Genomic DNA, 13,668 nt, shown 5'->3' on the forward strand with positions numbered 1-13,668 from the left:
AAGCAGGTGAAGAAAAGCCATGCAACTGGCTTTGTAAGCTTGTTGAAGTCCCAGTGCTCTGACCTTTTAGGGGCTCTGAACACACCTGTAGAGGAAGGGTCATTCAAGTTTCACCCTGTATGAACATTTCAGGGGCAGGGTTTCCTACATCTAGTTAGCATTATACATTCTGAAATCCTCCAAAATCCTCCTGAACCATCGGCTGGGGCACTGGACCACGGGGATCTAGCCTTGGGCACCCTCCCTAAGGATTCAGGTTACAGGACACTCAGGATTCTTTCCTGTCCTGGTGAGGAGAAGGGGGTAGAGGGTGGGGGTGGCAGGGGGGTGTGTGTCTCAAGCCAATCCCAAAATCTCAAATACCTTTAATTTCACCAAAAGAGAACCTACTTCTAACATTCATTACCATTTAATAAGTCACCAGATTCACTAGCAAAACCTCATTTTGATATTTGGTATGCTAATTAACAAGAATGGGTTATTGATTGAGATGTGAATAGCTGAAGGATTTGTAGTGGCTACGTCTGGAGCGTGGCCTTTTCTGATAAGCCAGCTGAACACCCTGGGATGTAAATTCTTGATAGCATTTTAGCTGGCAACCCCTAGAATTAAAGATTAAACTAATTGACTATACTGAGTATATTACAGACATTGTAAATCTCAGGTACAAAATAGAATACCTGAGTACAGGTAATACCTGAACACAGGTAATAACTAGAAATAGAATAGAAACATTTACCTATGTAGTGTGGGAAGGCTATGTGGAGGAGGTGGCACATGGGGGTAGGCCCTAAAGCAATGGTTCTCAACCTTGGCTCTGCTTTATAATCATCTGGGGGAGTGTTTAAAACTTGTGCTACACAGGTCAGACCCCAGAACAATTAAGTTGGAGCCTCTGGGGGGAGATACCTAGATCAGCATATTTTTGAAGTGATTCCTAAGTGATTACACTGTGTAGCCGAGACTGAGAATTACTGCCCTAAAGGATGGGTAGGGTTGGGAAACAGAATATTCCAGGCAGGTTTTATAAGTGTTCAGGGTTATGTAATCAATACAAGCCCTGAGACCCGCCACACTCAGCCCAGTCTCTGCCTCTGAATCCCTCTCACTTCATTTCAGAACATGGGGAAGTCTTACCTGGAGTCAGGTAGAAACTTGGGTCCCAAAGCAAGATCTCAATTTGATGTTTTCATTTTGATTTATTAACGGTGATGTTGGGTGAAGGGTAAGCTTTCTGAGCAAGGCAGGCGGGGAAAGACTGTGAATGAAATTCTGTGCTACTCAAGCAGGTCTTGTGAGCCCTTATCAACTTCCTAGTCTTTTCAGAAATGCCCAGGCTGGGAGCAAGGAAGAACCTCCAGCACCTCCACCAACAACCAGCTGTGTGGCTTTGGGCAGGTCCATGTCTTCTCTGAGCCTCGGTTTTCTCATTTGTGAGAGGGTTGGACATGGATTTCTTAGAGACCCTTCCAGATAGGAATTATAGAGTACTGGAAATGAGAGAAAAAGCATTTGGAAAAGTGTCCAGAAGAGGGCACACAATGCTGGGAATAAACTATACTGTAATCCTCTGGAAAGGGACTCCACAGCTGCTTATACGAGAGGGAGGGAGCCTGTACCTACTGGCTGCTGGCCGGGCGGTGGGGGCAGTTTACTGGAAGTCTAGAGGGTCAGATTTACTTTAGTGGGGGCGTGTAGACTGTGGTCACACAGGCTGTTACATCTGCATCTACTCTGATCCACGCTGCCTCCTTTTTCTCCTCCCTTCTCTCCAACCCAGCCCCAGGAAATTGTCATTCCATCATTTGATTCTGGGGTTCACTATAGTGACCTCAACTATGACCCCTGGGCCTGTGGACAGCCTCTAAGGGCAGAGATTTTGGAGGCTCTCGAAAACTTTAAATTCCGCTCTTTTCCCTCCCTCTTCCCCCATAAAAGAACACAAACCCAGCACCCTTTCTCACCTGGGTCATGATGCAAAGCCTGTCATTCCATGCAGGATTAAAGGCAAGCTTTAAAAGAAAACCCCTCTGAAGGAAACACATGACTTACAGCCTTACTGAGTTTTTAAATGACGGATACCAAACCTTTCCAGAAGGGAGTTTTCTTCCCTTAAGGTCATCAATATAGCATTTGTTACCCCAGCTCTAAACTCGGAGCCTGGCTTTCTTTGGTGCCATAGGCCAGGTACAAGGAGGGCAGCCACTGGGCATAACCACTGGCTGTCGGAGGTGGTTCAGCTCAACTTCCCACCCAGTGGCAGAATCGACAGCATCCTCGATGATGATAACCCAGCCTCTGCTTGAATTACTCAAGGGACAGCAAGCTCACTTCTACCTGAGATGTCCTGTTCCTCCATCGAACAGCTTTTCTTGCTCAAGTGCTGCACTTTTTCCTCAGGTGTAATCAATATCTATCATCCTGAAACTTCCTCCCCCTAGTCTGGGTCTGGCCTCCATTAAATGGAACCAGCCCAATCCCTCTTTCACGTGACGGATTTTCAAATAGTTGCAAATAGTTATGATACCCCCATCTTCCTTGTTGAATCCCCATCCCCAACTCCCCAACATTCTTCAGCCCTCAGAATCTTTCTTTTCCAAAGCCATCAACCCCAGTTATCTTCAGCCATCCTCCCGGTAGGGCTTCTACACTCCACCATGCACCTCTACCCAAAGAAGAAAGCTGAGCAGAATTCCAGGTTGAGGCCTGTGTCAGGGACTCCCCCGTGGGGATAGTAACAGAAGTCGCTGCTTAAACCCCCTCATGCTGAATGCTAACCGACCAGCTGGAAAATAAGGCTGCATTGCCCCGCAAGAGACACGGAGGCAACCAGTGAGTAAATGGGAAAGGTTGTTAGCACCATTTAAAATCCTGAATTCTTCATAAAGTCCTCATTTGGGGAGTCATAGAAGGGGCTTTCTTTAGACCCATGGACTTCAAACTTTCTTGTATGTCTCCACACGTTTTAAGTTAATAACTAAAACTCTTTAAGGTTTCAATAGTTGAAAATGATGTAATTTGTGGCATACTGTAGATATTATCTTAAAATAAAACTGTAATATCACTCTTTTAAAAGAATCCAGTGGGCTCTAAATGCTATAGCAATTTGATACTCTACATTGCTCATTAAAAAAAAATACACAAATGAGTTCTTTATTCATGTTTTCCCCTTAAGCCTGAATTCCCATTCCATTTTCCCCACAGAATTTTATCCTATATTTTTATGCTAGAAACTCTTTTAATAAGCACCCTGTAGTACTTATCTACAACAAAGCTATGTATATAAATTGGTATATTTTAAACATTTCCAGTGATTTCAGTGTTAACATATTCTGAACTATCATTACAAATGGTATTATTATTATTATATCTTATAAAAATAAGTGTACAATATTTTAAAATTAATTAAATAAAAAAGTAAATTATATTAGAAATGAATTTTTAATAAGATGGATGGGGCTGGAATTTTCAACTATCATTACAAATGGTATTATTATTATATAACTTATAAAAATAAGTGTACAATATTTTAAAATTAATTAAATAAAAAAGTAAATTATATTAGAAATGAATTTTTAATAAGATGGATGGGGCTGGAATTTTTCCTAAGAAATTTATATGTCTCATTAAAATGAGGTAATGTTCAGCAAAAATTCCACTCCTTTTTTTATGGATAAGTGTTAAGAAATCTTATTTATATAAATAAATAGATGTGGAAGGAAATTTTGTTAGAAGGGTGCCCTCAGTTCTCTGAATTCCTTCTGAGTTGGTAAAAATTATAGGGATCCAACAAAAAAAATTATTTTAATAATTCGTCAGCTGACAGCTGGATTAGGTCCTCTGCCGAATTTGTTGAAAACACAGAATTGGTAACCACCTGACCTGCGAGAAGATTTGTAATGAAGTCATTAGTCATTCACTTTCTCAACATGAAAGTTTACTGAAAAAAATTTTTATTAGAGAAATAGGTTTACATAAAATACAGTTTCCATATTCCTCCCATATTATTAACACCTTACATTATTGTGATACATTTTTTTACAGCTCATCAGCATGAAAGTTTTAATTGTCTTTTTGTTTGATGTCCTAGAGGTTTGTACCCCCCAAGCAAAGCAACATCCTATCATTCTGGAGGCTTGAGAGGTGTGGCTTTCTTTTGCAAAGTGGGAGAAAGGGGGTGTGATGTGAAAGGAGACCTTAGAATGAGCCTCCCCTAATAGCAAGTCTAATTTTAGGCAAAACAGTGTTTAGGAAGAAATGCATGTGAAGGTTGGGGGTCAGGAATTTGATTCCCTTAAAATAAACTGTGGACTAACAACCACTTAAAAAGTCTTCTCATACGTAAGAAGCCCACAGACCCCAATATGGGAAACCAGTGGGAAAATCAGCCTGCCATGAAGGGGAGGAGAGAACTTGCTAGGATGAAGTTACCAGTAGGCAAATCATTACAGAACACTTTTGTTATGTAATTGTATTAGTCACATGTTGTATAACAAATTATCCCAAAACTTAGTTGTGCAAACAATACACATTTCTAATCTCAGTTTCCGTGAGTCACAGAATTTATTTCACAATTGCTGTGAATCTAGACACATCTTTTCTGAGTTGTCTTCTTCAAGATATCTCACATGGCTGCAGTGTTAGCTGGGGCTGTGGTCTTATCTGGAGGCTGGACTGGGAAGAATCCGCTTCCAAACTCCTTCACGTAATTGTCGGCAGAATTCAGTTCCTTGAGGTTGTTGAACTGAGGCCACCCTGAGAACCTTGCCACATGGGTTTCTCCACAGGGCAGCTCACAATATGACAGCTTGCTTCAGTAGAGCAAGAATAAGAGAATAGCCAGAGAGCAAGTTCCAGCAAGACAAAAGTCAAAATCTTTTATAACCTGCTCATGGAAGTGATATCCAATTACCTTGGCTATATTCTATTTATTAGAAGCAAGTCCCTAGAGCCAGCCCACACATAAAAGGAAGAGTTTATAAAAGGGCAGAATACCAGCAAGCAAGGATCTTTGGGAGACATTTAGAAGCAGCCTACAGCAGTGATTTCATGGATATCTGCTGGGGAAAACAATTTCAAACATGATTCCCATTTCTCAATTACAATCTGTAAGACACAACCCAAGACCCCAAAATCTGTATGAGAGACAATGAAAGGCAAGCTGGCCTAGGGTGATGACATCAGGGACACCTGAAAATGAGAGGGCCTCCAGAAGTTGAGTGGCAGTGCTGGCTGTCTTACAGGATAGACAGTGAGTTCTCCATCCCTTAGGGAGGACCATTCTTACATTGGGCATTGGGCTAGGCGACTTCTACCAAAAAGACCATGACTCTGGGTCATTGAGTCCATGCCTAAGTTTCAGTTTAGGGACAAATCCAATGCCTCCCTGCCCTTTTCCCACACAGGTGAAGTTGTTCCGTTTTCACTCTTAGGGAGCCGTGCTGGTTTGGATATATTATGTCCCCTCAAAAGCTACATTCTTTAATGCAATCTTGTGGGGGCAGACTTATTAATCTTTCTGATTAGGGTGTGACCTCTTGATTGAATGTTTCTATGGAGATTTGACCACGCCCACTCAGGGTGGGTCTTGATTAGTTTACTGGAGTCCTTTAAAAGGCGCAGGCCCAGACCCTGCTGATGCTGAAACTTAGAGATGTTTGGAGATGCTAAGCTAAGGATGCACAAGAGCTAAGAGAGGACAAAAATACCCCAAGAGCAGCTGAGAGAGACATTTTGGAGATGGCCATTGAAAGCAGATGCTTGGAGACATTTGGAGATGCTAGCTCAGAGTTTGCTCTGGAGAAGTTAAGAGAGACAAGCCTAGAGACATTTGGGAGCATATCATATTGAAATGCAACCCCAGGAGCCAAGGACCAGCAGATGCCAGCCACGTGTCTTCCTAGCTGACAGAGGTGTTCCAGACACCATCAGCCATTCTTTGGTGAACATATCATCTTGTTGATGCCTTAGTCTGGACTCTTCTATGGCCTTAGAACTGTGACTTGGTAACCTAATAAATCCCCTTTATAAAAGCCAATCCATTTCTGGTATTTTTGCATAACAGCAGCATTAGCAAACTGGAACAGGAGGTTATATTCCAACTGTGTTAAATAGGCTGTGTGGCTCCTTGCTCCCAAAGGCTCCAGAATTTGCCTATTTATCTCCTCAACCAAACCTTGGGAGAAATCCTGACATAATACATGACAAGTTTCCTGGAAGAGACACATTTGGAGTATGAAAGAGAGAAGGGAGTCTGTAAACGATTATATTATTTTTCAAAATATTTGCTGTCCTGCCCTGCATTGCTCCTCTCATCAGTGCCCCACCCTGATGAATTAAAAACTGGCCCTGTGGCTTGTTTTGCCCAGGAAATAGGAGTGAGTCCCTCTCAGAAGTGAAACGTGAATGGGTCCCCAAGCAGAAGCTTTAGGAGCTAAAGTGTAGTCTGCCATGTCTCTTTTCCCTCTACCACAACCGTGTAATCTTCTACAGAGGGTCCAGAGTTGAAGACTATGTGTGGCAGAGCTACCTCCAACTCCTAACAGATGTGTAAGGTGAGCAAGAAATAAACACTTTTTGTTCTTTTAAGCCATTGAGACTTTCGCTTACTGCACCATAACCTAGCCTAGCCTCACTGATACAGAATCACGACTTAAAAGTATGTGTAAGAGGGTGGTCTTTTCATCTGCACGATGCAAGAGTGATGCAGAAAGTTGTGAGCAGGAGGGGGAAACACTGGGGTGGGAACATGCAGTGCGGCCTGGGGCGGAGGAGCGAGTGGCGAGGCAGCGAGCAGCACAGCCCAGAGCTCTGCCGCGAACGACCTCAAACCCGGCGCGACTCACACCCCCGTCCTGCTCCTTTCACCTGCTCTCTCTGCTTGCAGCCTCAACCAGGATAGTGACAGCAGGTCCTGGTCATGCTTTGTGTTGTCTTCCATGAATGTGAGTGCAGTTTCACATAAAGGAGGAAAGGGAGAAGATAGGAACCCATTTTGTAGGGGACAGACTATAAGAAAATAATTATAACTGTCACTGAATATTGATTTCTAGTTTCCAAAGCACTTTTACATAAGTGCCAGTCAATGAAAAGCCTCCTTCTTAAATTCCCCTCGCATGTTTTTCTTTACTTATGCTAATTTTTCTGTTTGGAAATCTCTTTCTTTTTCCCCCCTTTTCCATCAATTTATGACTGATATCTCCTTTAAGACCCAGCTCAAAACTTAGCTCAATTCACCTACAATTTATTGATAGCTACTTTGTGTAGGACATTGTGCTATGCAGTGCAGAGGATACAAATATATGGGTCAGGTGTGATCCCTGCCCTTAAAGGAGGAGCAGGGGTATTGGTACACATATAATACAGGGTATAGCCAAGAGAGCACCTTATGAGAGGTGCATAAGAATGCTTTGGAAGTTCAGAGTTCTTATTTCTATGTGATGGAAACCTCCACCTATCAGAACGGAGACCAGAGCATTCCCAGTGGAAGCCCTGTCTTTACTCGAGAAGCCCTGGAGCCCAGGTCAATGTTTCTCAAAGCGTGGGTCCTACACCAGCTGGGTGGTTGTTAAACCTGCAGCCTCACGTAGCTCATCTCTGACCAACTGAATTAGCACCTCCCCCAACTCGTCTTCCACCTGATACACACTTAAGTTCAAGAACCACCAGCATAAAAGGCAAGTGTTTGGATGCTGAGATGGACTTTGGTTGAATACTAGCTCTTTGGCCTAGAAATTTCTCAACCCCCTCCTCTCTGAGCCTCACTCTCCTCACCTGAAATAGGATTAATGTTCTCACCTCCTTTTTTAGGGTTGTTCTGAGGCTCACACAAGACACAAGTTCACAGATGTAAGTTAGTTGGCATGTTTCCAGGCACAGAGTATTAAAATGACATTATTATTCAAAGGAGGAAAAGTCCATATCTGATTGTGGGACTAGAAATTCACGAAGCTCTGGCCAAGGGTAGCATTCTCCTCAGCAATGTGATTCAGTTCAGTCAACATGAGTGGAACTTTCAGTCTGTGCCCGGTGTGATGGAAGCCAGACAGTTGGAGTCAGGCTGAGGGGCAGAGGAAGGATGGAAACAAATGAGTTTCAGGCTGGCCGAGGTCCCAGGGGAATTGCTAGAGCTGCCCATCTGGCACGTGGAGAGGTGAGTCTAGAGAGAGGTTAGAATCAGATTGCTTGAGAGAAGAAATAGGGGACACTGATGACAAGGAAGAGGAGGTCTGAGAAAATGGGGCACAGTTTCATTAAGGAACCAGGAAGAGGAAGCAGGCCTGGAAAAGGACATCAAGAAGGTGGAGTTAGAGAGTCTAGGAAAGTAAGAGGAGAAAATGACAGACGCCAAGGAGAGAGTGTAACACAGAGGGGAGTGTCAGTTGCCACCCACCGCTTCAGAGGGGGAAGGCAATTTCAGTGGGGGACAGGTGGGAGCCAGATAGTAAGGGATGAAAGCTGTGACTCTTGGCTGCCATTGGAACCACCTGGAAGCCCTTAAAAATCCCTTTGCCCAGGCAGCACCCCAGAAACATTAAATTGGGAAGCTCTTTTGACATACTCTTTTGTAAAGTGAAACCAATGTGCATCGAGGGTTGAGAACCAGTGAGTTAGGGACAGGCTTGGTGTAAGTGGTGGTGGCTGGTACAAGATTCTATTTTAAAAAATTTAGTGGAAAAGGAAAACAGAAAAAGCAGGAGTTGCTGTTAGAGAGATGGATCCACTGATGGAGTGTGGTGCTGGAGAAGAGAAGGGGATCTGGAGAGGAGGTGGGGGTTGAGACTTGGCAAGGAGGCCTCATTCAGAGCAGGGAGACTCACCTGGAAGGGTGGTGAAAACAACAGAGTGCTGGGTCTCACTCCAGGGTCCTAATTCAGTAGGTCTGCGGTGAGGCCCAAGAATTTGCATTTCTAACAAGTTCCCAGATGATGCTGATGGTCCCCAGGATCACACTTTGAGAATTACTGGAATACAGGGAAGGGAATATGCAGAAAGATTTTCGAGGGAGAGAGAAATGATTGAGCCACTTCCCCTTTCTGCTCTTGCAGGTGATATGAAGAGCACCAAACTCCGTTTCAGATGCAAGGAGAGTTGCGCAAGTTTTGTTCATTGCAGTTGTCAACCTTTGAAGTACAAACTCTTAAATCACGGAGGATCTTTAAACATTCAGATACCCAGTCCCAGTTTTCATCAATAAATCAGGATTCTTGAGAGTGGGTCCCCTCTTCCTTGGAACTATCAAAACTACCCAAATGAATCTCATTGTGGAGGCAAAGTTGAGAAGGACTGCGCAGGTGTGCAGATGGGTTACAAAAGGGATCCTACATTCCAGGTAGGATCCCTACCTGGATGGGATGCATTTGAGAATCACCTTCAGGGGGCGGGACTTCAGAAAAACTGCCCCAGCCCCTAAAGACTCTTCCCTGTAGTTGAGAACTAAGTCAAGAAGTGGTCACTGATTCAGGGTCAAATGTCACATTCAGAAACCCAAAGCTGTGTGTCTCCTCCTTTAGGACCTGCTCTCCCTCCACGGACTCCTGCCAATTATTTTCCTTTTTGGCTAAAATTTCTACTTTTTGCTGGAAAAAAAAGAGGGGCTAGAGTTGCTGTGGGCAGCCAAGTGCCACTAGCGGAGGGGACATAAACGAGGGAGAGTGGGGAAAGACTGTGGAGACTTCCCCCAAAAGCAAACAGTCCTCTGATGGGGGTGGTTTGGAGCCTCCCTGGAAGCTGTGGATGAAACAGGCAAGTGCTCATACGGTGGACAACGGTTACGACCCCCATCTTTCTGATCAGGATTCCAACGCAGGGAGCTGAAGCTGGCGCAAGCCATCTCTGGTATGCCCAAATCACCCCAATAACAATTTGACACAGTTGGATTTTAATAATGAAAACGTGGACTACAGACAGGTAAAACCCGGAGAAAAATGGATGGGGCCTTCTAATCATAGACACCTCTCCTTTATATTCCTTTTCTTTCTTTCTTTCTGGTACTTCTCCTCCCCTTTCTCGTCTCCACAATACCCTTGCTCAGCCTCCCTCGGGCACTGCCCAGGTGGAAGAAGACAGGGCGCGGCAGGTGCGCACACGCGGCTCTCACCTGTCCCCGCGTGCGCCCCGTGTCCGGCAGGGGGCGGCCCTCGCCGGCTCCCAACACCGGGTTCCCGGCCCGGCCCCGCCCCGGCGGAAAGGACCCCGTGGCGGCCGTGGTGGGGGCGTGTGGTTGTCGGGGGCGGCGAGAGGACGAGCCCAGCCGGGCACCCGCAGGGCTCGAGAGCGGCGGTGGTGGCGCGGGGACTGCCCGCCCGCTCGCCCCCTCCCTCCCGCGGCGCCCGCGCCTCCTCCCCATACCTGAGCTGGGAGCGGCGCCGCGCGGCCTCCTCCCCCGCTCGCTCGCGGCTCCGGCCCGGCCGCTGCTACGCCGTCGCGGCAGCCGCCGAGGGAGTAAAGGTCGCGCCAGCTCAGGGCGAGCTGGCAGCGGTGCCTCCTGGAAGCTGGCGGCGCAGGTTGGGGGAAAAGAGACAAGAAACGAGAAACTCTTTTGACTAGCGCAGGAAGATGGCGCCAGCCGGGCCGGCCGTGGACTGAGAGCCGCCGGGGCAGCGAGGACCGCGGGACCCGCCTCCCACCGGGGCACGAGCGAGGGCCGCCCGCCGCCGGCTAGGCGCTCGGGCCGGGCCCGCGGGGTCATGTCGGTCAGCGAGCTCTACAGCCAGGTAAGCGCGGCGCTGCGCCGGGGTCCCGGCGGGCACAGGTGCGGTGCGCTGTGGGGGCGGGGACGGGGCGTCCCGGGACCCGGGGGCGCCGGGGGTCACCTGCTTCTGCGGCTCCCGAGGCGGCGGGCGACCGGAGAGCTCTTTCAGCTTCCCCGTGGCTGCTTCCTCGCCGCCCCTCACTTCGGGTGGCAGAGAAAGTTTGGGTGTTCCGGGAGCGCCCCGCATTTACTGGCCGCTGCTCCGCGGCACCTGCCTGTCCGCGCCTTGGCGCTGTCCTCGTTAGGGCTGTCGCCCCTTCGGGCTGAGCTCCCCGACCGCGGGGCTGCCGGCTGGCTCGGAACTGGGTGTGCGGAGACAGTGCTCCGCGGTGGCACCGGGCGCACCGCCGCCCACTTCTCACGCTCCCAACCCACTCCTGGTGCTGTGCAGCGCTGGCTCTCGAGGGCTCGCCGCCTCGGCTTCCTGTACCAACGAGGGGGAACCCTGGACTTGGGGGCGGGGGGGGGGGGTGTTTCTGCACTTTGGGTCCCCGTCCCTCTCTATCCCCATCTGGTGTGACTGGCGTGGCGTCCGGAATGAGTAAGCAATGGGTAAAGAAGGAGGTGCGCGAGGGATCTTCGGAGATTCCAGGGAAGCGCGCATCCTTAATTAGCCCGGGTTGGGGATCTTGAGTCGAAATTTGTATTGTTGCTGGAAGGGTGTCGGGGTGAGTCTGAACCGAGGGTGGGGGTGTGGACTTCCAGGATGCCTGCAAGGTCCGGATGGATGTGCGGCTCTGAGTCCTGAGAATTGGGAACAGGTGCGGCCGGGGCAGAGACGCCGGGTTTCGCGGCAGTTGCTGGGGTTAAAGTTAGGCTCCAGCCGCCACCTCCCCAAGCGCCAACGTCCGCTCTGCCTCGGGTTTCAACTTGGAGCCGGGGATGAGGGGGAAGGGCCTTCAAATAAGTGCCCTCACCCCTTGAAAAACAAACCTAGGCATCCCGACGCCTCTTGTCTGCCTGTTCATCTTCTCTGGTGGCCGGCACAGGTTTGGCAGTGCCTTGTGCGCGCGTCTCGGTGGATGAGTGCGCGATCCCGGGACACCTGCCCGGGCTAATGTCTGGGTGGGGAGGAAAACCTACTTCCGCATCCTCACCTGGCGACTGCTCGCTGCTGCTGCTGCTGCGCGTGGGGGAGCGCTTCAGCTAGGTGTACTGCCGCCCTTTATGTCTGAGGACCTTCCCAGTTTTCCTTTCCTCCCGGCGCAGGGGGCGGGGGTTAGGGCGAAATGACGACTTGGCTGGGGGCAGGGCCCCAGCAGCCTCGGAGATAGGTCCGCCCGGGCTGGGGTTTCTTTGGGGCTGACGGCAGCGATCGCGGCTGGACCACAACCTCTGGGAGTGGAGTGGGGTATGAGGTGTGAGCCAGGGGGTGAATTCTCTGGCGACCCTGCCTTGAAAAAGCACCCCACCATCGCTTACCCGTGGGAGTTTTCACTTCTTTGCCTAAGCTGGTTGTCTGGATCTGGAAAATTAGTAAGGCAGGAGAAAACTTGAACAGGAGCGTCTAAAGCACTGAAGCTTTGCTGCATTAAAGTGTTTGAAGGTTCAACTTGTACTCCCAAATAGAGTGAGTGACAGAATTGAATATACTCACAGTGGATCATAAAGTCCTTCATCAGGGAATAACTAATTGCTATATTATAGGAAGCTAGTAGATATTTGAGGAAACCTTTAATTTCTAGAGCCCTGGCTTTGAAAAACAAGAATTAATACTGAATTGCCTTTAAAAACAGAACACTTTTCAGTGGAAAACTAAACTTTGTAGGTAAAAATGAAATATATTGCATGTTAATTACTAGGAATGGTGAATTGGTGACTGGACAAAGGGGTTTCAGTGTACCTTTTCTGTAGTTACAGAGGAGGGAACAAAACTGGTCTCACTAGTAAAAGGTCTTGGAGAACACACGGGATGCTTATTAAAGTGGTCTCACTGGTGTGAGGGGTTGGCACAACTAATCCAAAAAGAGTATTACAGTCCTCCCTAGGGATGGTGGAACTGCACCTCGCTCTGTTAATGGGTTTCTAGTTCTTAATCACTTTCAGGTTTTTGAATCTGAAATTGAGATTTTCTGTGGCCAAAGCGGTGGCTTCCAGACTTGTTCTGAGTAGTTGCTATTCCTTCTGGCAGACTCTGGCCCACTTACCCTTTACTGTGAGAAGTGGTGGCATTGTACCCTCACCATTATCACCGCACTTGCCGGGCAGAGTTTTCAGTGTGCATATGAATCCTAAATTATATAGAGAAATCGTGCCTGCTACTCATTCACTTTGTTTCTTGGGGAGGATATTTGTTCATGTTAGTGTATTATCAAAATAGCCAGTGTTCGCTTCTATTTTTAACCTCCTAGTGGGCTTTTCTAATGTGATGAATGCTGGATCCAGACATATGCTCTAATGTATTATGCATGATGGAAATAATTATCCATTATGCCAACAGCACTTGTGTTTGGGATGGAAATTTTTAAGCCTTCTATTGATCATACCTGTGCTTTTGCAACATGGTTGGGAGGTTATTACTGTTGGAATATGAGGTGTCTATTTTAAGTGTATAAACTAGTCTGCCAGTATTAGTTTCAGGTAAGAACTTAGTAGGTTATCAAAAATTTCCCCCCTCCTCCAATTTACTCATCTCTTGCCCTTCTATTTCTCCCTCCTTATCTCCTCTTTTTAGCTGTCATTGTTGTTAGAGTTGATTTTAATCATTGGCAAAGGACACTTCTCGTTAACAAATATGCACCTGTTTTCAAAAGCCCCAATACCTTACCTTTGAGAAATTGCTTTCTTAGTAGTGAGTCTTTCTGGATGGGGAAGGAGAATCAGTCAGCACCAGATGCTTTCCAGGTGATGTCAAAGTGAGTCACCCTCATCCACTCTGTCAGGAAGGTGGAGCTGATGATGGGCTCGTTGTCACA

At 47.4% G+C, this 13,668-nt stretch overlaps 1 protein-coding gene across 2 annotated transcripts in view; it reads left to right on the top strand.

The window, feature by feature from the left end:
• The first annotated feature begins 10,184 nt into the window (after window positions 1–10,184).
• MYO5B (myosin VB) overlaps window positions 10,185–13,668 on the top strand; it is a 413,295-nt gene continuing 409,811 nt past the window's right edge. The window contains exon 1 of one of the 2 annotated variants that reach the window (XM_037805481.1): window positions 10,185–10,715. In XM_037805481.1, coding sequence (XP_037661409.1) covers window positions 10,689–10,715 — 27 coding nt within the window. In that variant the 5' untranslated portion in view covers window positions 10,185–10,688. The remainder of the gene's footprint in view (window positions 10,716–13,668) is intronic. The other variant, XM_037805482.1, reaches the window with a different exon arrangement.

Source organism: Choloepus didactylus, chromosome 16 (assembly GCF_015220235.1).
Source record: "Choloepus didactylus isolate mChoDid1 chromosome 16, mChoDid1.pri, whole genome shotgun sequence".
Lineage (NCBI taxonomy): Eukaryota > Metazoa > Chordata > Mammalia > Pilosa > Megalonychidae > Choloepus > Choloepus didactylus.